General features: G+C 38.7%; 1 protein-coding gene across 4 annotated transcripts; it reads right to left on the bottom strand.

Annotated features, from left to right (window-relative positions):
* Positions 1–1289: 1289 nt before the first annotated feature.
* Positions 1290–24220, bottom strand: tpm2 (tropomyosin 2 (beta)). Of its 4 annotated transcripts, none has more exons than XM_051412380.1 (9): positions 23957–24220; positions 19176–19301; positions 15055–15188; positions 14362–14479; positions 13483–13553; positions 12697–12772; positions 8769–8831; positions 8593–8662; positions 1290–2963 (listed from the first exon to the last, which is right to left on the bottom strand). In XM_051412380.1, the coding sequence occupies exons 1-9, from the start codon at positions 24068–24070 to the stop codon at positions 2881–2883; spliced, it is 855 nt and encodes a 284-aa protein (XP_051268340.1). In that variant the 5' UTR covers positions 24071–24220; the 3' UTR covers positions 1290–2880. The 4 variants fall into 4 exon arrangements, with proteins under 4 accessions (XP_051268340.1, XP_051268338.1, XP_051268339.1 ...); XM_051412378.1 differs by lacking the exon at positions 12697–12772 and adding an exon at positions 9839–9914 and having other exon boundaries at positions 23957–24217; XM_051412379.1 differs by lacking the exon at positions 1290–2963 and adding an exon at positions 4812–5189 and having other exon boundaries at positions 23957–24218.
* Positions 24221–25912: the final 1692 nt, after the last annotated feature.

Below are 25912 nucleotides of genomic sequence, written 5' to 3'. Positions count from 1 at the left end.
AGCGCCTCATACTAGAGGTGATTGACTACTGCTGTTTTGCTCCTTGTTTAGTTTGTTTGCTGATATATTCTGTTGACCAACTGGTTTGTCATTTGTTTTTACTATAATATTATAAACAAAGTGCAATTCGTCATTGGATTTCTTTATTGTTCCAGACATTGTTTTGCATTTATTCTCAGAGAGAGACTTGCTTCACAAATGAAGGAGTGGATGGCAACACAAGAAATGACCCAAATGCAGACCACCAGAGCTGAGGCAGCCACAGGACAGTGCTCACATTGTTTATCAAAATGCCTCTAAACCAACCCTTTTCCTTTTTTAATTTCATCTAGTCTTTTTTAGTGGCGCAGAAAGTTGTGATGCATTTATGGTGAAACAGCATAGTCAGGGTTAGGATTATCACCTTAGAAGGCACACTATAGGGTATTTTTGAGTATGTCTTTAAGGGAATCCAACCTTTGCTGTTTTTTTGAACACCAGTTCGACAGTGTTTTTTTAAAATGTATTTATTTGGGGGCTTTTATTGCCTTTAATCGATAGTTACAGCTGAAGAGTGTCAGGAAAGGGGGAAGAGAGAGTGGGACAACACACAACAGAGGGCCATGAGTCAGTCCAACCCGCTGCAGCAAGGACCCAGCCCTGGCATATGGGCGCCAGCTCCCCCAGATGAGATTTCCGGGTGACCCAGAATGTTTTTTTTTTTTTTTTACACAGGATTGTTTGATGCTTGATTACACTCAGATGGCTCCCTTTTGATACAAAACAACAATTTGGTATCAGTTCCTCTTTATGGTTCCCTTTGTCTCCTAACTGGAATATTTTACCTTCAAATACTTGCCCTCTTCTACTTCTTCTTTATTCTCTTAAAACAAAGCACATGTGTTTTCAATACTGCTTTCATGGACTGTCTCCTTATAGTCTGGTTTTTTTAATTTGGCACTTATTTGCGATCCTTGGATTGTAACTTTGCAGTCTCTTTTTGAGTTGTTTCATTCTTGTGTGTTTATGATGTGCTTCATATTCTTGCTTCAAATTATTGTCAGTGTATGTTTTGTGACCCTGGTAATTTATCCTGATATACTAAATCTGAATTTATAGTTTACTACTCATATACACACTTATGCAGTGGCAGCATAAACACTAAGGAATGTAATTGGTCAGATCCCTGAACCTAAATATGGAAGGGTGTGAATCACAAATCTAGCTCTAATTCACTGGAATTTGTCATTTATCCAAAGAGATTCACTCAAGCTTTACAATGAAATAATGTCACTTGCTTCCAGAAGACAGATGTTGTATGCATGTTTTAATCAACTATGACTTTTTTAAAAACCTCATTGTAAAAAGTAACTTCATTGAAGACATCTTGGAACTATATTATTTGAAGAAAGCATTTTTGTTTACAATATATAAAACCTTTATTCAGAATTAAGGTCAGTATTACAGCTCCCAGCACTTCAATTAAATCTGTAACATCAAATATCAGCCACACTCTTGTCTGCTAGTTTGTCAAATTGTTCAAATCATTCATCTTTCTAAAATGTAACTCAAAATAATGAGGTGTCATAATTTTATAACCTAAAAATAACACTAATAATAATGTAGCCAATAAATGGTTAATTTTACTACAAAAACTTGAATGTTACCCTAGAAAGTAAACAGACATTTTGAAGTCCCTCAAATTAAAAGACAAAATGTTTGCTTTCTAAAATGAGTGTTTTGATCTGAAACAGACATCATTTCCTCCCCACATTCATTCACACAGTCCATTTCAGTGAGACTTTAACATAGAGCCATTTGAACAACTAATGTTATTGTTTTTCTTCGGAGGACAGTCTTCTTGGAACACATCTTGGAAATTCATGTATCACACTATCAACCAAGGAAAAAAAACAGTGCATACTAGAAACTATGCTGTGTGAAGGAGAAAGGTTTCTTGTGTGCAAGTAGCAACTATCTTGCATGAGTTTCAGTATATCATTAGTTTTAAAAAGATACATAGTGCATGGGCTCTGTTACATTTAAGAATATATGCAATGTGAAAAGCTTCATCATGTTTGGTCAAACAAGAGAAACCTTTCTTGTAGAACAATTACTCTTGATAAACTGTCGCCAAGTGCTTGCTCATGGTGGTACTGTTGGGTCTCTGTAAATGTTATAAGGAGTTTGGTCTAGACCTGCTCTATTTGAAAAGTGTCCTGAGATAACGTCTGTTATGAATTGGCGCTATACAAATAAAATTGAATTGAATTGAATTGAAAAATTGATAGGAGTGTGACTCACGTGATCTGGTCGAGGTCTCAATCGAGTCTGAGGTCATTTGGTCCAAGTCTCAATTGAGTCCCAGATCATTAAACATTTTTTTATATTTAATATTTAAACTGAAAACATAAAATGAAAGCTAAAAAGTCATCTGAGTCATCATGTCTCAAGTCAAGTCACAACTATTCAACGTTCAAGTCGAGTCTCAAGTCATTTATATTCTGTCAAGTCAAGTTGCAAACCATCAAAACAGTGACTTGAGTTGACTCAAGTCACTGTCACAATGTCTCAAGCCCCCATCTCTGCTTTCTGGTGCATACAGGATAGTTACATGTGCATGCAAGAAACTTTTTATTGACGACAGGATCATTTCTGATGAACTACAAAGTTTCTAGTGCACACAAAATTACTTTTGTTATGAATCTGAAACGAGTTCTTGCTCATGTCATTTCAGGGGCACTATAGATTTACATCTGAACCAATCCTCACATTTACAACTGTTGATACTACATTAAGATTCCATTTGTAAGGGTTTATGCTGGGAGTTTCGGCGGGAGATTAAACCTTTTTTTTTGTCTTGCTCTATCCGTTGTTCTTCATGTAGCTCTGAAGAGGTCTCTATAGATTGTTGAGCTCCAAAAGGGTTTGGTCCAACACCTGGTGCATGTCCAAGTTCTCTTCTTTGGCTTGGGCCAGTTTCTCTGGAGGAGGAACCAAAGTCACAAGTGAGCTTCCAAAAAATGTTCTGTCTGTAACTGGAGATACAGAAGCCCTCTTGTTCTACAGAGTATTTATGCACAGTGTGTGCATTGTTGTTTTACCATAAAATGGCTTGCTAAGAAGTCAGACATAAAGCCGAAGATAACGTCTTTAAATCACTTGTTTTGACAAACAGTCCAACACAGAGTATTCAGAACCTTTATTCTCCATATAATTTGAGCTGTCTGTTTACCTGCATGTTCAGCTCACTTGCTGTGCACTAACTATAAGTATAGGCTGAATTACACTGAGAATATAATAGCCTATAATAAGTACCAGATTATATACAGTCCGTAGTTAAAGCTCCAGCGTGTAACATTTAGGAGGATCTATTGGCAGGAATTGACTACAATAATCGTAAATATGTTTTCATTACTATATAATCATCTGAATATAGGAAGTGATGGGTTTTTTTTTTTTTTTTTTGGAATGAGACTTTTATGAGGCGCCCAGATAGCTCACCTAGCCAGCCTAGCCCAGAAGCGACAAACCAAACACTGGCACTTAATGGTCACCGTAGTTTATCCTTCATGTTTGGAAAAGGAGGGTGAAGCGAGGGAGTTGCCGTCTGTAACTACACTGCTAGATGTCACTAAGGAAATTATGAACTATAGTGTTACCCAATTTTTTTCAGTTGATTCAGTCCACTTTCTTGTTAGAAATTGTCATTCTAACAATAGCAGAGCAGGTATAATGTTTACCATGTTTATCTAAATGTTCTATTTTGCTAATTAGCACTAAAGTACTTAAGTACTGGACAGTTTCTTATTAAGATGATGTGAGATATGGTCTCTTTGCTTCCATTCTTTAGTCAACACCAGTTCACCTACCTGGTGTGTCATTAACATGTGCCACAGGGTCCACCATTCTGTACGTCCACATGGTCTCACACAGTGAATGAGCCATCATAACAGAAACTGATATATCTGCACTTGTGTTAAATGCTCCGCTTTCTGTATAAAAGTAATGTGAATTACACCTCCTGTGTTTCAATAATTTTGATAGGGCAGTAAAAAGGAGCCTCCTCTACACCTAACCTGCTGTCGTGAAAACAGAAATGCGTATGAAAAAATTCCAACCACGAGTTGTGCTTTGTGAGTGACTTTATAAAACTTACTGCTGAAGTTAAAAGAGACACAGACTCAGGGAGCTAGAGAAACAGAAAGAGGTGGGGTGGGGCAAGCTGTGTGTGTGTGTGTGAGAGAGACACACAGACCAGAGTGCTGAAGGGAACAGCATGGTGAACAGATTATAGTTTGTGAGATAAGCAGTGAACAATAAGAAGACAATCTATTAGAAAAAGGACCACTGTTATGTTGTGTAAAGTTCAAATGTTTTATAATAAAAGGAGTGTTTGAAGTACATGGGATTTATTGTTTTGATTTTGGTATTGAATCGTGGGGGGGTGGGGGGTGGGGGGGCTGGGGGCTCTAGTAGTCAGCTCACGCTTTAAGCACAGAGAGGCCTGCGTCGAGTATACTGGACGCGTGCTGCAGGGCCTTGGGGCCCTAGTGGTGCTTTAGAAGGGACAAGGGCCAACTGAAATATATCCTTGAGAGTGACAATAATTGACCTATATATGTTGTCAACCTTGTATTTAAAAAAATTACATTAAATGCAGTTATAGATACTTCAAAAGGAGAGGTTACAAAGGCATGAAAACCTTCAAACTTCCTTATTTTCAACTACATATGTGCTAAAAAGCAATTATTTATTATTCATTCACTGCTTATGAATGTTGAATAGAGGAAGTAAACTGAAGAGAAAGAAGGCAAGACTAGAAGGAGACAGAAAGTCAAGAGAGCTTTAATACATTTATTACAGAGGGGGAGGGGGAAGCAGGTTTACATGAATACTTAAATAAAGAGAGGATATTAACTCAGTGAACGAGCAGACACACAACAGTGACTGAGTGAGCTGTAACTTAACCTTCTGTAAAAAGGCCGGTGCTGTGTAACACAGCTTACCGAGGGGTGGGTGGATTCTTCTAGCCCCTGATACCACTGTGGAATGAAACAAAACAACAGCAAGCAGGCGGAGACAGTTCAGACAGGAAGGAGCAGCAGACAGGAAGTGAGAGAGCAGCTACAGTGTAGTCATGTCGTTGAGGGCCAGGTCCAGCTCCTCACTGAGAGCCTTGCCCTTCAGCTTCTGAGCATACACTTCATCTGGAGGAGGACACACACACACACAGTGAGAGAGACGAGGGACAAAGCATAGAATGGAAATGGAGTGAGGTGACACCGAAAAGTACAACAAAGAGAAAATGGAAACATCACTGAAACCGGCAACCCTCAAACTGAATGACCAAGAATCACTGGTGTTAGTGTCACCACATCAGCTAGTTGCTACAGCTCACCAAACATGACTAAGCAACAAAGTTTCAACTTGAAGCTATAGACTGGGTTCAGATACACACACAATGAACACATCATGCAGTGTTATCAAGGAATACTGCACTCAACACCACCATATACAACACATGCCAGAGATTTATGAATTATTGGTGCACTTAGGTAAACCATTGGAAGTCATGTTAGAAGTCCGCACCTGGAAACACCCATGTACAGCTTGTGCTTTCATAAGTCTCTGACACGAAGACTTGGTCCAAGTCATTTTTTCATGGATAAGCCAAGCCAAGTCACTTTTTTTCCCCACAAGAGTGATTATTTTCCGGGAGATGGCAGCTGTTCAAATATATATATTAAATAATTAAATTAATATCATAAATGTTCGATGACTAGTCAACTAGGAAAATCTTTAGTGGGGTATAGCCCTACAAATTTCCTAACCCTAATAAAGTGTTTTTTGTTTTTTATTCAACTGATAACAGCTAATTATTGCAGCGTTACATTAGGCGTGAAAATTAAAAAATGCGAAACGTTGAACCGTAATGTTACAATGCCAACGTTTTATTCTGGTGACTGGGTTAATTAGTGATACCACACATTATCAACGTTAGCCAGCCAGGGATTGGGAGAGAACAGCTTGTCCAATCATGACGATGCCATTCCAAGTGTGCACTCGTATACCTGCTTACGGACACAGATTTATATTCAAGATTCAAATTAAAATCATAAAATGAACAAAGACAGTCTTTAACTTCCAAGTCGAGTCTGAAGTCATATGTTTTATTGTCAATTCAAGTTGCAAGTCACCAATACAGTGACAGTGAGTCCAGTCCAAGTCCACATATCTGCTGAAATGGATGTCTCAAGAAAGTCAGTAGCACAAGTGAACAAGTATTCAGAGTAAACGTAGCAATAACACAGTGTACAGTCCTACATTCAAATTTCTGCTTGTAAAAGTACAGAAGTATCTAAAGCACACATACTCATTCTGCAGAATGAGTGTCAGAGTGTTTTTTTCAACTGTCAACTGCCAAGTCAACTGAGCTGACACAGTGGAAGAAGTATTCAGACTTTACTTTTACTTAACAAAAGTAAAAAAAAAAAAAATGTATATTGTATACTCAATTATAGGTTAAAATTTAATCAAGTAAAAGTATGAGGAGCATATTATAGTTCAAAACTACCCATGCAGACAGAAAGGCACCACTCATAGTAGTATATTATTATATATTTGTGTTCTTATCAATGATACATTAACATGTGAGAAGCATTTTACTGTTAATGCAGACAGAACTATTTAACCTACTGTTGGGTAGTTTTATCTGCAGCCATATATTTTATAATTGATCATATGTTTTGCATGTAAAATATTCATCTGTAAATTAAAAAATGACAATACTGTAGCTGCTGTTTTCATATTTATGATCTTCTAAAGTCTAATGGCGCAGGCTAAACACAGATTATGATTGTAGTGTAATCTGCTTACACATGCCCCCTGCTGGCTATTGGCCATTTGGGTGTTTGCTGGATGATCCAGGGATCTGGAAGCTGATGTTTATCTGCACTTTAAATGTTTTTATGCTTTTTATTTTCTTAATCTTCTCTCAGTTCTTATTTTTCTCTGAAATGTAATATACTAATAAAGTTGTTCATGTAGCTGCTGGTTTGATCAAACCTGTACAGATGGCATGTGCAGTCCATGTGTATAAATGGTGGGCTAATGTTCACAAAACATCCATGTACAGCCTCACAGACATGGGCCTAAACAATGTTTACTTCATATGGATCATATGCAAATACCCAATGTGGTATAAAAACAGCTGCATTCATGTATAGTGCATTATGTGGGGTCTTCTACTAGACATAATATTTGCATATCCTTTCCACAATTGGGAACTTTTTCATGTCAACTTCCTTTCAATGTCAGCTTAGCCTATAGTTTTTTTTAACTAAAGTATGATGATACATCAGTGGTGTCAATATATCTAAGAAAGCCATCAATCCTCTGGATATCCTCAGTCCCTAGTTTGTGGTTATACAGTTTCATGCGGCTGTGATTATCCTGAAGTCACAGAAGCTCATTTTATATTAAAGAAAAAGCTCTCACTATAAAGGCAAGGCTACTATGAGACCTGACATCATCACCCATCAATACAATTGTGCTCATTGAATCCACAAACGTCTCAGCTTTCCAGTCATGCCCAATTTATGCAATGCCCATGCTGTTTATGGGCCACAGTATGTAGAAATACTCAAATACGTACATTTATACTGCATGCAAAATCTGCATGCTATTAGCATAAAGTGGGCCTGTCTGTCTCATGTTTCGTGGGTACCAATAAAACACATTTTCATTTAGATATCTTGAGGTCAGAGGTCAAGCGATCACTTTAAAAATAGCCATGCAAGTTTTTCCATCAGCAAACATTTAAATGGTACTTGTATCGCGTCTGTCTAGTCTTCCGACCACTCAAAGCGCTTTTACACTACGTGCCACATTCACCCTTTTACACACATTCACTCAGTGATGGCAAAGTCCATCGAACAGAAACTAACTCATTCATACACATTCACACAGCGATGCACAGCATCAGGAGCAATTTAGGGTTCAGTATCTTGCTCAAGGATACTTCGACATGTGGTGGGAGGAGCTGGGGATCGAACCAACAACCTTCTAATTAGTGGACGACCGGCTCTGCCTCTGAGCCACAGCCACCACCAAATTTACTCAAAATTGGAAAATGTACTTTCCTAACAAGCCATGTTGACATGGTACCAATGGATGCTTCTACTCTTCTACTTTCACCAGTATCTTCACTTTAGCTTTAAAACTAAGGCCACTATTGCCACTGAAAGATAGTAATATGCTGGGTACGTACACTCTCATCTCAGTATTACAATTCTGTCATTGGGTAAGTTGAACTGGTGACTGCTGTATATTTACACAGTAAGTACAAGTCAATTCTCAGGTCACATAACCAGACAAATAAACTGAACCAAATGACCAGAGTAAGAACTGATTGGTCCTTCCAATCATCAGTGGCTTCACCAGTAAATACTGTGCAGCCAATCAGCCGTTCTGTTCCAACAGCAGGTATGGAATTAGTGAAGCTGTTTGTTACTTTAGCTGTTTGAACATCATTCACTGCAGGATGGCAAGCAAACATGTTACTGGTGTCAGTGGAAGTACTGGCAGAGACAGCAGGTGAGTGTTGAATACCTTCCAAATCATCAATGGTTTTCTCCAGCTTGGCCACAGACCTCTCTGCAAACTCTGCACGGGTCTCAGCCTGGGACACAAAGCACAGCACAAATGTATTAATACTGTCTCTCTGTTCATTTAGTTCATATGGAGGAGACAGTAACAGCGTAACACAATGGTGAAAAACATCTTACCTCTTTCAGTTTATCAGTAAGAACTTTAATTTCTTCCTCGTATTTGTCCTCCTTTTGTGAGTACTGAAATCAACATACATAAAAACATAAAAAGGTATTAACAAAGCACAATTAAAACACATTCACAAATAGAGTATCAACTACTGAAAGGAGACAGACTCCATAAATGTAAAAACACATCTTTGCTCAATTACATTGGGAAATTATTTTAATATTTTTAAGTAAGTGGGTTAATTAACTTTTTTAAAAATGAATTAATACATTTACACCACAGTTTCACTGTATTTTCAGGATTCTAAACTATCTCTAACCATGTGGATAAATTATATTCTGTCCACTCCATGACAAAAAAGATGATTTACTTCAAACAAAGATGGCAACTGGAAAAGACCTTTTGGTCAATTTAAATTTTGGTTGATGTTGTACAAAAAAGAAAGAAATCTCCACTTCAGTAGCACTTACATACACCAAACCTTGCAGTGTTATTCCTATCTATATTGTGAAGGTTTTTACAGAGGGTTTTGTTATTTACAGCCTCATTTACATCACATTTTATCACTAAAAACATGGCTTTTTTTTATGGCTGCTGGCAGTATATTGTGATTTATGGAGTGATGAACAGACTTAACAATATTAACCAAACATTTGAACCTGGCTTTATCCAATGTTTAGATGTCTATAGGATGGTATGCAAAGCAAATTTTTAAGTAAATAATAACTCATTTGCATAATAAACATAATATGTAATACATAAAAAATAATAAAATAATAATAAAAACAAATAATACAAAATAATGCTGGGGGAGTTTCATGGTGATATCTACTAGTTAAACATTTGATCCTGTTCACCACCTTGACCGCTTTAATTCTATTTAATTCGAACCCTGGGCCGCTGCAGCAAGGACTCAGCCTCAGTACATGGGTCGCCAGCTCTACCAACTGAACTAACTGGGCGCCCGACTTTTGTAGTTAAAGTATATCTAAGACTACATTTTACAGTAGTATGGACATTATATATACAGTCAGACTGGCCAGTCCTGAGGCTGAACGTCCCTCAACTCCTACTGTACCTTCTCGGCCTGGGCCTCCAGTGACTTCAAGTTGTTGGTGACATTTTTCAACTCTTCCTCAAGGTCACCTGATTTACTGAGCAACGTAAGAATAAGGAAAAAAGCAAGAGAAGAAAAAGCAGTAATGTGAAAAGTAGGACAGCAGAAGAAATCACACCCTGACACTCATTATTTCTTACTCAGAGACAGAAGAAAGTAATCTGCTTCTATAGAAGGAAGAGAGAGAACAATGTTTTTAGCCAAATGCCAGGGTGTTTTTAAAGGGACAATGTTGGTAGGGGATAAAAGTAGTCATAAAACTAACCTGGATGGATACATTTTTGTTATTCTACACTTTTCTTATTGTCAACAAATCCCATGAATAGACCCAAACCAACAATGTGTGTGACTTCCCTACCCTGTCTGTGGCTCTCAGTTCTAAGCCAGATGGTTTCTACTGTACACTTAGCTCTTATCTAAGAACTTCAAATTAAGTTTTTCCTTTTTTCCCAGTAATTTTCTTAAACATCTGGTCATTGTGTTTTTTTTAGCAAACATTACTCAAACAGGAGGAAATTGTGCATTTTGGTGCTCTAGTGACTATTTGGGGCAGCAGGACAGCATATGTGGAATTAAATGTATTAAAATAAAGTACAAATCTGCGTCCATTACAGCACTTGCTATTAAAAAAACTTAGTTTTAGTTCTCACTAAAATCTCTAACAGTGTCCTCTGACTGTACAGCTGCCATATTTCAAGACAGGACTGAAAAAAATGCTGATACACTGATCTAGGTCACCTTCAATTATTACCATGTACTCAGAGCAATAAGATAACGAGCAGCATCAAGTGCATAATTGATGCTTTTTGCCTTAGAATATGCCTCACAGGCTACACACATGTAGCCACACATCATGTGGTGATTGGTGGGCCTATACACAGCCTGAAAGGAAACTCTCTGGTCATTATCATTCAGGTCTGGTGGATTCTTGTAAATTATCTATATGTAGATTATCTGTCTCATGTATTACTGTCAGGATACAGTGCAAGTTTCAACAAATATGCCAAAAAATCATTTTATTTACCTAATGGAGCTTTAAAGGTTTTTAAAAACCTAAGAATTATCTACCAGTGAAACTCAAAGTGATTTTAAGCTGGGGTAGCATTATGTAACTGTTCTGCCTTTGTCATTCCCACTCTGTGCCACATACTCCTGTTCTTGCACTATGTAACTTTACTCCAGGTCAGCAGTAAGTCACACACCACCAACTATGGGGCAAAAAATGTCTTATAATATATGGAGAAAATATTTTCTGGTTTTCCCACTGAGGTCCCCCCAGTTGCTTTTCCACAACTCTCTGTGATTTACAGAGTTTCATGATGGACCGTGAAGTGACTGAGCGTCTCAGCAGCTTCTGTGGACATGGCAATGGCAGAGGCAAAGAGAGAGGATATTGTAGAAAAAGCTAAGAGGAGAAAAAAAGAGAGAAGCCTCTAGACAAGAGTCCAAATTAAAGGCTGCAGACCTACTTTCTACTGGACTAGTCAGTAATATTGGCTGATGGCTATGTTTTGTGTTGTTGCACTTGTTTGGCTGTGTTAGCAAAGTTATCGACTTGCTAGTTTTTGATCTTAAGTAATGTTATCATAACAAATATACAGTTGTCCATATTTACCACAATGTAAAAATTAGCAATTTTATCCTAATCATCATCATCATCTGCTAGATTCATGTAACTAAATATAAATGCACAAAGTTGGAATTTTTATTCTTCACTGTGTCCCTGATTCCCAACCCTATATCAGTCACTACTATTGGAGTAGTCTGTCTGTCTGTCTGTCTGTCTGTCTGTCTGTCTGTCTGTCTGTCTCTGTCTCTCTCTCCCACTCCCTCTCTCTGTCTCTCTCACCCCAACTGGTCGAGGCAGACGACCACCCACCTAGAGCCGAAGGGTCTGTCCTAGGTTTCTGCCTCTTAACCTGTTAGACCCGACGGACCGGCGAGCGTTACAATGCTTTACTGCCTGTAAAAAGTTAATAAAACGCTGTGGTGTTTTTTTTTTTTTTCAAATGTTTCCAAAAGACGAGGCTTCAACTCTACCAAAACAACAGTCCAAGTGTATTTTTCTCAAACACAGTTTGTTTGGCAATAATTTAAACAATTAACTAAAAAAATAACAGCTCTGTGAATATAAGGGACAGTTGAAATGAAACGCAGCAGTACACATATATCCGCTCGCTCGACTCAGTCATGTTAGGTGTCAAATTAAACTAGAGAAGCTCATCTTTCTGCTGATACCAAGCAAAACATAATCCGACCTAACCAGCTCATGTCAGCCCTGTAGCAAAGACGCAGCAAAATTTAGCATTTTATCGTCAAAATGTAAAACTCTGTGTTTATGTCTCAATATTCCATCAAATAACAAAGCAATTGTCTTCAACTTTTTTACTTTGGGTATGTCTTTTTAGGCGTTTTTTCTGAAAATATGGCTAGGGCTTAAGAGGTTAAAAGGCAGTTTTTCCTTGCCCCCGTCGCCAAGTGCTTGCTCATGGTGGTACTGTTGGGTCTCTGTAAATAATGTAAAGTTCGGTCTAGACCTGCTCTATTTGAAAAGTGTCCTGAGATAACTTCTGTTATGAATTGGCGCTATACAAATAAAATTGAATTGAATTGAATTATGTCAGTTGCTTTTGGTCTTTTCATGGGATTTGTTGAGAAGAAAGACAATACAGAATGTGAGCAGACTTTAAGTACTGCTTGAACAGAGGGTGAGTGCAGGTTAGACAGAAAACAGAGAGAGGGGCTGAGAGCCTGCAGATCAGAGGAGCAGAAGGCAGCAGGTCAGGATTAGACCTCGGTGGAGTTCGTACAGTAAGTACCTCTTCCTCTCCGCACACCATGGACTTCAAATTCTGGTCCATTAGCCTGAGCTCCTCCTCTAGCTCCCTCACTCGCCTGCAGGGGTTAGTCCAGGAGTTCAAGGGTGAAGGGGGACAGTGGGGAGGGCAGCCATATAATAATATAACAAGTCCCATACAGGTGATGGTGGTGTATTCAGGCATTGCATGTCATAAAAACACACAGAAGGAGAACACAAAACACACATACAGATCTATGTGATTAGTGCATTTGTTATGTCCTACAGCTTGTGATTCATACATGGCTCTATGACACTAGAGTTCTAGTGCTGAAATGATTATGTGAATAATCCATTAGTCAATCAAAAGAAAATCAATCGACAAGAACTTTCATAATTGATTAATTGTTTAGGTCTTTTACAAAGCAAAAATGCCATAGGTTCTAGCGTCTCCAATGTAGGGTTTTCTCTATTCTGTAACATGGCAAACTGAGTATCTTTGAGTATTTGTCTCTTGGGAACTTGTGATTGGCATTTTCACAATGTACTGATATTTTAATTCCAAAATGATTAATCAATTTATTGAAAAAAGAATCAGTAGATTAATCGACAAGCCCATGCACACTTCCCAATATTATCAAAATCAATATCAAACAATCTTACTTAATAAGTAAGAAATTCATCAATAGTAAGTCAATATGTAAGATGACATGTTGTCATAGCAGTGATCACACGATCATGACAACATGAATAATGTACAGTGGCTCTTGTGTCGGTGTGAGTTTTCATGGTGCAGGTGTTGACTTACGCCTCAGCCACCTCAGCACGCTCCTCTGAGCGCTCCAGATCACCCTCCAGGATCACCAGTTTACGTGCAACCTGCAAACATTCAACACACACTGAACTGTCTCCTCCAAAACAACAGAATGATGATCTGCTCTTACTCTGGTAGAAAGAGCATCTGTCATCACATTGACTTTTAGCATGTATCCTCACTGACACTGACACTGTTTCCATTCTATCGTCCATACTATCCTAATTGACCCTTCCTACGTCCCGCCTCTTTCTCCTCCTCCAATGTTCCTTCAGTGCTCCATTGACAATTGAACGAGTCTCGGTCAGAACCTCGGTCAACATTCTCCTTTCCTGTATTAATTTTGAAGTTGAAAGATAAAAGCAACATAGTCACATCATCAATCTTTAGCTAGCTAGGTAGCTGGCTAGTTAGCTAGTTAGCTCTTTGCTACAAAGCAAACACTAGCTAGGTAATCTACAGTAATCATTAGGTAGCTAATTACAACTGATAGCAAATTCTAGCAAAACTAACGCACGATGTGTGTAAATAAATGTCGCTTTTATCTTTGAACCACTTAAAAAATGTGTCTTTTCACAGACGAGCCTAGCACACAGCATATCTAAGTACTGGAAAGTATGTAGTTGACCAAGGTTCCAAACGGTGCGAGGCTTAGGAAAGATCAATTGTGTATATTATGTGCTATATATGAGATATTAAAGTTCTTTCAGTATCCCTAATTTTCTTAATCTAAGTTACTTTTCCAATGTGAACACACTACAGAATTAGCATGCAATATTAGTTCGTACTAGTGGAGCATGGACACAGCTTCTGTTTTGTGTTGTATGTGTGTATGGTCATACAAAGACCATGAAAAACGGGTGATTCTCCCACCTCTTCATATTTGCGGTCGGCCTCCTCAGCAATGTGTTTGGCCTCCTTCAGCTGCATCTCCTGGATCTCCATTTTCTCCTCGTCTTTTGTTGCTCTGTTCTCTATAACCTTCATTCCTCTGAACGACAAGAGGAACAGACAACAATAAGCAGTCAGTGAGAAATGACATGTTTGGGGATCTTTAATTGGGCAACTGTGGCTCAGGTGGCTCAGAGGATCAGTGGTTTAATTCCCAGCACTCCCAGTCCAGTGGGATTGGACAGACAGGAAAGGTGGGGAGAGGGGATAACACGCAGCAAAGGGCTAGAGGTCGGATTTGAACCCATGGCCACTGCAGCAAGGACTCAGCCTTGGTACATGGGGTACCAGCTATACCAGATGAGGGCCCAAATGTCTTTAACTGGTGGCAAAATTAGTTTCATCCTGGGACCCCCTAGCAGTTTAACCCAGCCCTGCAGCTAGTTAGATGTTCAGTTGAACCATTCAGTCATTCAAGTGCTTTATTGTGTGCCTCCCAACATTAACAGCTGCTTTCATTAGGTACTGTTTTATCATAGTAATCCAAAGTTGGATCATTGGAAGGTAGTATACAACTGAACTAAAACAACTCACACAGAGAGGAGGTAATGGACATAACAGGACTTTTTTCGTTTCTCTGAAAGGTTTAAGATGAATTGACAAGAAGTATTTCACCTCTCGCTCTCATCTGCTGCTTTCTCAGCCTCTTCCAGCTTCTGCAGAGCGGTGGCCAGTCTCTCCTGAGCTCGGTCCAACTCCTCCTCCACCAGCTGGATACGCCTGTTTAGAGACGCCACTTCTGCCTCAGCCTGTAGGGACACACACACACACACAAACACACACGTACACATAATGTGAAGTCCCATTATAGCCATAATGACAATGATAACTGAGGCCTCTATAACAGCAGACAGAAAATAATCAATATTTAAATAAAATCAAATACTTACAACTCTTAAGGCATCCCAGTGATAAATATGGCTATATTCATACTGCAAGCATTTCTGCTCAATTCAGATTTAGTACTCTGACTGTTCACATTACATTTTCCAATGGCTGAGATGTGACACCAGTCCAGATCACCCTTCTGTACAGATCAAATCAGCGATATGATACCTGGGACTAGATCGACTAATTCCAGTGAAACTGAGATCACACCAGCTGATAGTGACTCATAGCTAAAACTAAAAGTACATTTCCTAAATCTTCACAGTCTAGAAATGATTTGGCCTTTTCAGTTTTGTGTCTGTGATGTTCCTAGTTGTCACAGTGATAAACAAGGACTAACATTTAGGGTAAACGTGGAAAAATTAGAACTGCATGATATGGTAACATCGTATAGCGATTATTTTGACAGATATTGCAATAGAATTCACAATTACCACAAGAATGATCACTGTTGCATAGTAAATTGAATTTTCATTTAGAAAACTATTAAAGTCATGATAAAGTGAATTTTTGGGGGGTCTGTACCAAATTTTATAACTGGACAACAAGATTTGAATGTCAGGGTATCTCTGCAGCAGAGTACTTCATTATAATCCTGTTTGTCACACATTTTACCTGCAGCTTTTGCAATTTGGTAATATTCGTAATACTGCAATTAATTCTGCAGCCCTAGGAAATATGTAACGTTATCACATTGAGACATTGCAGAGTTTACCTCAGCTCAGTTACATATCAGTCTCACAACTGGGTTTGAACGCAAACTAAGAATGAAGAATGAAGAAGAATGAAATATTCATCATGTCATAGACAAACGTGAGATGATTGCATTTAGGTTGACTGTAAGTCTAATTTCGTCTACAGTGTCATTGTATTTCTTCTAATAACTGATTCATTTTCATCTTTCGGAGCTGCAACCTATCGAGAGCGACTAGAAGTTGGTTGATGAATTCGCAGTTTCCGGTCTAGCGTTGTTCTGAGCGGTTCAGACCCATGGTTGGGACAGTTACCCTCTCCCTGGCCTGCCTCTCCATGTCCGCCTCCTCCTGCAGCACCTCCGCGCGCTCCTCCGCCTCGTACGCCGCGTGCTGCAGACTTTGGATTTTCCTCCTCACGGAGTCTATGGAAGTGAAAGTCGCCATGCTGTCAAGACCTCGCTTCTCCCAGGTGTCACGGTGTTTCCGTGGCAACGGAGTCAGCGGTGAGACAACGCACGATTTTTCCGGTTACAATTTCAAAATAAAGCGAGTATGAGTACGGCTCTTATTTTGAAATGACACGAAACTACGTTGTACGGACATTTTTTGGAGATAGTAAGTCAATATTTTGAGAAATGTTGTCATTATAATGACTTAGAGATTTTTTTTTCTGTATTGGTGGAAATGGGCTTCCATACACATTTATTTGGGAAGGTGCTTTTCAGATTTTTTTCCACAGACGTGTTCCTGAGTTTAAAAAATTTTTTGTGAACCTCTGGTCTGTACAAACTGCTGCGGGACCCTGACATGTTATTATCATGCACTTTTATCATATCATTAAATACTCCCATTTCTTTCAGTTTTTATCATGTCTGCACTGGCAGTGTGATGTCATTTGCAGAGGTGGGATACTTAAGTAGGTAAAGTATTTATACTTTACTGGATCATTAATTTTTCGGACAACTTTTCCCTTTACACGGCATCTGACTTCTTCAGTAAATCTCATCATATCTCCTGCTGCAAATGCACATGTAAAAATGTGTCTTTGAACAGAGCTAGATGTCTTGAAGCAAATATGTTGGAGTAAACACAATTACAGTGGTGGATCCTGTGAGCACTGGAAGCATAGACAAACGAATCAAATTCTTTTCCATCTTTGGTAACATCACAGTAACAGGAAGGTCTCACTCCTTTTAGGATAAATAAAGGGAGTCGTCACTCTTCCCTGCATCATTTTGATGTTTTGCACTATAATTGGTCATAAATGCTTTCACTCATAACACTCTAAACCTGCATAAATGTCATAACCATCCAGAATTACTGGCCCTGGTCTTAAAAGCACAGTATATGTAAACTTAGAAGCAACACATACTACTACTGTTAGACTGTCAGGGTAGACAGTTAAATGATGAGCTAAATGAACACTTACAGTGGTTGTTAGGAATGGTGTAACATCCCGCAGGTTGCTATGCACATAGTGAAGTTGAGGATTTTGGACATTTTAAGCACTGAATATAGGCTAGGTTACACCAACAAATTCCGTCAATCACATGGTAAGTTAGAAATATAAAGTTAGAGATGGTGTGCTTTAGGTAGAAGGTTAACCAGTGTGTAGGATTCAGTGGTAATTAACGCTCAAGTTACAGATTGTAAACATTTGAATACAGCTTGCCTTCCAAAGAGAGCAAGTGTTTGGGCTACTGTAGAAACATTGCGGTTCAGCATGGTAGACTCTGCAAAAGAGGACTCGCTCCCTAGATAAAAATGACTCATTCTACGGGAAATATTTATATATATTTATGCATATTTATATATGTATAAATATTTTATTCCATTTCTGCCAATATATCCTCCTAAATGTTACACAATGGACCTTTAAAGTGGCCCCCCAAGGATTTGAATTAGAGAAGCTAGTTGGAGTCATCCAAAGCCTGGAAAGAAGCTCTGCATGAGAAGAATAGGGTCCCTGAAATATTAACATACTGAAGAAAGAAGGCAAGAAAGTTGGTTTTCTAACTTGGAGTATGACTTTACTTTATCTGGACTTATAGCGGCTCTCAATTTTATGCAGAAGAATGCATCAATTGGCTGAATTTGAAAGCATTTTCATAATTTTGTTTTGTGTTTTAAGTGTAAAAGTACAAGATCTCCCAAATAATTGATTGAAGATTAGTTATTGTTTATTGTTATATTAAAATAACAAAACAAAACAAACACTGGCTCTAGGTAGGGGTGTTTTTTGCATGTCTTGCGGTCATTGTAGTTCCCTCTTCATGCTGGGAAAGGGTTGGGTGTAGCGATGGAATTGGGATCTTCAGCTACATCACTAGATGCCGCTAAATTCTACACACTGGCCCGTTGAGATTAATATTGGTGCATTACATACATTATGACATACAATGCTGTAGTATTTATTTTTTACTAACATTACTTTTATCTTAGTGCATTGTGTGCATTTCCCCAGGAAGCAACTCAAAGAGGTTCCAAAGTAGGAACCAACTCGAAGAGGTTCCACAGTAAGCCACATTCGTAGCAGCAGCATCTGTACAGGATGGAGCCAAGCAAGGACTCAAGAAACCAAATCCTCCATGCCAAGCTCTCCAGATTGGTTAAAATTGATGGCATTTCAAGTGCTGACAAGCTGATGATATGTTGTTAGAATCTGATACTGCACATGACAGATTTAATACTGCAGGGCGGCGAGACTGCCACCCAGCAGTAGCTAATGACGATGTTGTGGAGATTCAGCACAACCAGAATGGTTAAGATTTGTGGACATGTATGACATGTTAGAATGCAGTTATGGGAGTGTAAATTTTGACTGACAGTATCAAACTGAGGCCAGAGTTTTTAGACTGGATGTCTATCTGAAGTTTGACTATTACTTAGATCTAAGCCATAAAGTCAGCCCCTTGTCTGTGCATATTTTAAACACAGTAGGAGCTCAGACTGGTTTATAGCACTAGTAATGTCACTGATGGTCTAAATTTACAACTGTGCAGTAATTCAAGTTAAACATCCTAGTGCCTACAAACACCTGTTACTGTGTGAGGGATCAGATGTGACTGGACTGAGTACAATAGGTTAATGTGGTCTTAATATAGTTGCCTCTCTGCAGTAATGTGACCCTTGGCATCAGCTCCCTTCACTCACATCTGCTGCCTTTTTCTCTGCCTGTTCCAGCTTCTCCTGGGCATCCTTCAGCGACTCTGAGTATTTGTCCAGCTCATCCTCCACTCCTTTCAGCTTCTTCTGCAGGCCCAGCAGCTCCTCCTCTAGCTACAGACACCAACACACAGTACACATACACAGAAACATAGCAAATCATATAATTGGACAAATTGACACATACATTCATTATCTAATGCTAACTTTAGGAGAAATATATAGACACAAACAGAAAAGTGTATTAAATAAACACATAGAGCCCAACTGATTTGTTTTGTGTTCATTTCTAGAATTGGTTGACAATAGCCTATGATGAATGGTCACCCCATTCACACACATTCATACACTGATGGTAGTGGCTGCCATGCAAGGTGCTAACGACCCGTGGATGACCCGCTCTACCTCTGAACCACAGCCGCCCCTATGTGTTTCTTTATTTTATTTTATTATTTAACATGTTAAAGAAAATATTTAACTTTAACTTTAAAATGTTCTCTCAAAATATCATATCGCGATATTTTGTTTTGTGATATTTTATTGATTCTCAAAAACACTATCATATTGTTTTTATACTATGACAGTTTTCCTAAATCTAGATTTTTTTTAAATTGCAATATGTCGCCTTGCTGTATCACAATATATTGCAATACATTAAATTACTCCTGTTTTGTGACACATATTGTATCACCAGATTCTTATACACAACCCTACTCTTGACGCAAATATTTTTCACTTTTCGTTCTTCCACAAGGCAAGGATGGAGGCAGGAAGGCAACACATAAAAACATGGAGGAGAATAAATGAATACAGAAAGGGGTACCCCCAAACAGGAGAACACTGCGAGCAGCCAAGACAAAACAAGGAGCTTGTACCTAAAAGAGTGACTACTGCTGTTGCATGGACATGATTTGGGCATGAAAAGTATAACGCAGACCAGAAAACTGTACTTTGCGAATTATGCAGCAGACCAGTCCTAAAACATGTTAATTTTAGGGTGTACGCATAGGCTGTGTGCTGTGTATCGGTAATAATTTTGAGATAAGATATGTATCACGACATAGGGGTTCCGATTCAATATATTGCAATGTATTGCAATACTGTAAGCAAGGCAATATACTGCAATTTTTTTTAAATCCTGATTTAGAACAAACCACATGCATAAAATCTGAGTAGAAAGGTAAATTTCTTTATGCAACCATAACAGTGGGATTTGTATTCAACACAGTCCCTGTAACATCCAACATCATGACCCTCATTTTATGTTTACGTCACTGCGAACTAAGAGGTTTCAGTACTGAGCCTATGCATGCTCCCAAGATGATAAACCCTTCAAATATCATCTAACACGCAGACTGTAGAGCATTATCTTGGTCACAAGTAATTCAATTTTCAACGTAAGTATTTTGGTATCCAATGACTCAGCAAAGACTGTCAACAAGTTGCCATTTGCAACAACAGCTTCAAGGACTATAAAAAGCCAATTGTAAATGACAGTGGTGTGGCCCGACCACAATGTCCCCAGAACAAATGTCCTTTCTATATCACTTCTGACAGTCTCTCCTAGCCTGTAGCCATGTAAGGCCTCTCAGTCACAAATAGCCTGGACAGTCATGATCCTACAGTCGACATTGTAACAACTCCCAAACCACCAGCCTTGACACTCTTTCTGAGAGGAGCAACAATTCAAAGAAGGTGGGGGTCTTTAGAGGGATCACTAAAATAGACATACCAGTATTCAATGCTCTTATAAATAATTGTGCAGGCATTGTAATAGCTCCAAGTTGGGATCTTCTGGGGACAGATGCTATGTAGACAGTTGCTGAAAGAAGCATTCTATTCATTGTTTGCTGCCTGATCTTGTCAACAACATCATGGAGAGACAGGAGAGACTGCAGGAATATCGCTATGTTCCATTATCTGAAACAATAAATTGTGACTAATTTTTCAGTTCACAAATGGACTCTGTAGCTGGATTTGGCAGGGGGCAGCAATCTGAATTTGATTGACTTTGTTCATATGTTCCTTGATGTGTTCACCATCATCATGAGTCAGCAAGGGGGTGCTGTGCTTTGACAAATGAGATGTGATGTGTGACAAGAGTCTGATTTTATAAGGAGTTCGGTCTAGACCTGCTCTATTTGAAAAGTGTCCTGACATAACTTCTGTAATGAATTGGCGCTATACAAGTAAAATAAAATAAATTTGAAAATTGTCCCTCCAGGATTTAGATCAACACTAGATATCTGAGCTTGATGCCAACATAGATTTTAGAGTTAATAAAAATCTGATGATGATATATCAGCCAATATATATATATGTTTAAATCACACATAACATAAAGAAATGATTTATAAGGATCCCTTAAGTTTTGTACTTAGGGGCACCTTGGTAGTCCAGGGGATAAGGCGTGCAACATCTCAAAGTCCCAGTTCACAGCTGTCCAGGGACTGTCCAAAATGCCCACAAAATGAATGAAAAACAAAATTTGTTCTTAAAGAATAGTGACCAAGATATCCTCTGTGTGGAACAAATTTTCTGTGTAAAAATAAACAGTGCTCTCTGGTAGACAAATTATGTAATGGAGGCACTGTTTCTAATTACCTCAAAAATATCTTTGGAATTCCTAAACTGCAGCTTTTTTACATATTGGCAGATATAAGCAAACAGCTAAAATCAACCAATACATGCATATTGCTGAACTAGACTGCATCATTAGGAGGAGTGGCCCCCATTGTAGCAACCACTGGCTACCTGTGCATTTTTGAGAACATTCAGGTTTTGTTCATCACCTTTACAGCAAAACTATGGAGCTTTGGATGAAGACTGCCAACTAACTCTGGCCAGGAAGGCTTTAAGTGTATTCCCCAAAATGACAAACTATTGCTTTAAGGTTCCATACATTTAAGTTTCTACAACCACGTTTACTTCCAGAACAATGTTTGCATGAGAATGTGTGTCCAGTTGTTGTACTCCCAATGTCTCCACATTATGACCACATTGTCTCCTCTGCTCCACTACTATGAAGAAAATGCCCCAAACCGTGTTTCAAAGCAAGTTTTAGAATTTTAAGTTAGACGTCATATTCCTACACCCACTACAGAACAAAACTATTACAATAACATGAATAATCTGACTAAGACTAAAGGGTCAGTGACAGAAACCAGCCCTATTTTTTGCTGCCAATGAAAATTGAATCCAATTCTCTGATGCGTTCTTGCTCCTAAAATCTTAAGAGGTGTGTTATTTTATTGGCCACTCTTGCTACAAGTGACAACTGTGAGCTAATGGCAAAAGCACAATGAAGAACAGTCAACAAAATGACTCAGTGATATCAGTACACAGCAATATCTACGCTCAAACCAGACCAAGTAAGGGTGTAGTAGCAAAACTCTGAAGCCTTTAATTTCTTAAGAGTAGAGCCCAAGCATTATGGGATTTTTGAGACTGATACAGATTTTAGAAAGGAAAAATTCACAGATAACTGATATGGTGGCCAATATACTGAATTTGTGAGCTGGAATGAAAATTGAATAATGATATTTAAGTTAATTATTCTTTAACATGTTAAACAATTTTTTAAATCACTGAGGTTTTTTTTCCTGCATTATATATTGGAAAAAAACTGTCTTCATATATGCAGATACCAGTCTTTGATAGGCCAATATCAGACAGATGTATTGGCCATGAGTTCAAAATAAGAGGAAGAATGTACTTTGGTCTTACAAGAGTTCCACAGACTTGCACTAAGTCAGGGGTAGGCAACCTGTGGCTCTGGAGCCACATCTCCAGTGGCTCCCTGTGGCAATGACATTTTCATTTATCATTGTTGGAGGCCTAAAGTGATTACGTTCTCCAATTGTAAAAATGTGTAGCCATTACACACAGAATACAAAACTGTCTCTTTTGATAGTAAAGGTTGCTGACCCCTGCTGTAAGTGATTCTTCTCAGTTGTTAACCCCCCTGCGCCTCAGATGATGGTGCCAAGATCCTTACTAATGAAATCCATCACGCCTTGGAAGCTGCTTGAGGAAGTTAGGCTGTGGTTTTCTTTTCAGTCTCTGTGTAAAACACTTGACAAATCTGCTTTTATTATCTTGATTATCTTGTTTGAGTTCACTTTTACGTTGATAATCTTATTGCTTTAGTCATATTTGAAACATTGTTTTGCAAAGTTCTCCATTAAAAATTATGCATTTTATTTCACGAGCAGCGGTGCATCTAGAGGGGTGGAATGGGCCCCTAAAAATACCTGTCCAGCCCAGCGGCCACCCCAGTTTGGTGTCAAATACTGTCAATGATCTGTTGTGGCCACAATTTAGACTGATAGGCTTAAGTTCAATTAAAAAAGACATGTCTTTGGAAAATTGTCTGAAGATTTGGAAGTAAAACAATGTATTCATTTCTAATGCCCCCTTTAGATATTTCTGTTTGATGTTCAATGTTATTATGTGCCACAATGTTTTTGAAATAAGATCTCATCATTTGGGGGCTTTTCCAAGCAAATATTGATATGTGTGATTGTTTGCGATTAAATCAGCTTATATTTTTTTTACCCGTTAAAGTCTCCATGCCATGCTCTGGACACCAATGAATATTTCTCTAAATCCGCCCCTGTCCAAGAAATTTATAACCAAAAGAAATTCCCGATCTATAACTCATAAGAAAAAGACTGTGCAAATACACTGAGAACAATATTGTCTTTCATTTCAGGGGAGATGATTGAGCTGCTGTGTAAATATACTGCGGCTACCTCATATGTCTATACCTGTTTGCATTTGTCCTCTGCTCCCTTTTTGTCCCCCTCAGCCTGCTCTGCCCGGTCTATCGCATTCTCCTTATCCAGCTTCAGCATCTGCATCTTCTTCTTGATGGCTTCCATGTTTCTTCAGGTTGTGTTCTCGGCAGAGGGAGAAGGTAAGAGCTTTGGTTATCCGGACAGACAGAGGCACCGGTCTGTGAAGGTGGACAGGAGTGCGCGAGAGGTTAGTCTGAGCGGCTTGCCGACAGCTCGAGGATGGAATACCAGCTGCACGAGCCCCAGACTTTTTTTTTTCCCAGTGTGGATCCGCACGGGGAAGGTTGCCCATATTTAGGCAGCGAGAGCTGTCCATTCTGTGCGCGTGACGCCTGTCTCCGTTTTCATCGATTTCTTAACATTCGCACGTGCAGGTATAACAAAATGACACACCTCAGATCGTATCCAAGATATCTATGGAGAAAGCTTCACCCAGAGAAAACATTTACATTTCCTCCTAGAAAGTCTTGAAATCTTAATGATGCTAAGGAAATATATAAATCTTTTTAAAAGTAGCATACTATGTGAAAACACATACGTTATTTACACCATGAATGAAGCTGTAGCATGGAATGGAAATACTTAAGTAAGTAAAATGTGTTCTTAAGTACATAACTTAAAATAAAATATAAAGTTACATTCTTCATAAACCTTAATTAAATATGATTAGAAATAGAAAAATAAATGTCATATTCAAAGAACAAACTCTATATCATGAAATGTTAATTTGAAAATGTAAAAATGTAAAAAAGACTTAATTGAAGAGTCTGTCAAAGACAGAAAAGGTTGCATTTAAAGTCCCCCTCCAGTCAAAAATCTGTTTCTTGATTTTGTGACATGACAAGTAGTTTGAAAGTCAATCCTGGTGCAATATGCAACTTGTACAAGTGTGATGTAGAATCTTAAAGGGCACATACACTGAGAATCAACTTTACAGTGAAGTAGGAGGCATCTTGTGTCCAGCAGGAAATGGTAATAGGGGCCCAGCACCTTATCTTTGCACAAAGGCCCCAAAGGAGGTTAATTGGCCCTTTGTAAGTCCCCCCCCTTTGCTCTTTGCTCCAATAACAGATGAGCAAGCCAGTCAGAACCTCTGTCAAACACCTTTTTTCCTGTACTTGGATATGCTCTGTGCAGGATTAGTCTGTTCTGAAAAGACAACCAAATTTGAGGCCTTTTTTTGTTTTTTTGTAGCAATGGGGAATAAAGTGAGAAGGACTTTTTTTGTTTTTTTGTAGCAATGGGGAATAAAGTGAGAAGGACAGAGACAGAGACAATGGTGCACAGCAACAACAAAAGCAACAACTATACTAGTAGAAATGACTGATGACGATGACAACTCCAATTGCCACAACGATGGGCTACGATGAATAATAATATTATTAATAATAATTCTAATAATGCTAATAATAATAATAATATCAATAATATTGGCAGTGGGGGTCAAGCAGGATCATGGCAGCAGGCACCACCAGGATCCATGAGAACCTGAGAGACAAGAAAGCACAAACACTCCAGGGAAGAAGTGAAGTTAGTAACATACATAACTCGGAAGTTAGTCTAGGCCTATAGCAGCATAACTAAGGGATGGTTCAGGACTCACCTGATCCAGCCCTAACTATAAGCTTTATCAAAGAGGAACGTCTTAAGCCTACTCTTGAATGTGGAGAGGGTGTCTGCCTCCCGAACCACAACTGGAAGCTGGTTCCACAGGAGAGGAGCTTGGTAACTGAAGACTATAGGAACCACAAGTAGCCCAGCATTCAGAGAACGTAGTGTTCTAGAGGGGTAATAGGGTACTGTGAGCTCTTTAAGATATGAAGGGGCCTGACCATGAAGAGCTTTATAGGTGAGGAGGAGGATTTTAAATTCTATTCTGAATTTTACAGGGAGCCAGTGCAGAGAAGCTAATGCAGGAGAAATATG

This window comes from Dicentrarchus labrax, unplaced genomic scaffold, assembly GCF_905237075.1.
Source record: "Dicentrarchus labrax unplaced genomic scaffold, dlabrax2021, whole genome shotgun sequence".
Taxonomy (NCBI): Eukaryota; Metazoa; Chordata; class Actinopteri; family Moronidae; genus Dicentrarchus; species Dicentrarchus labrax.
This window is presented reverse-complemented; position numbering and strand designations above follow the sequence as displayed.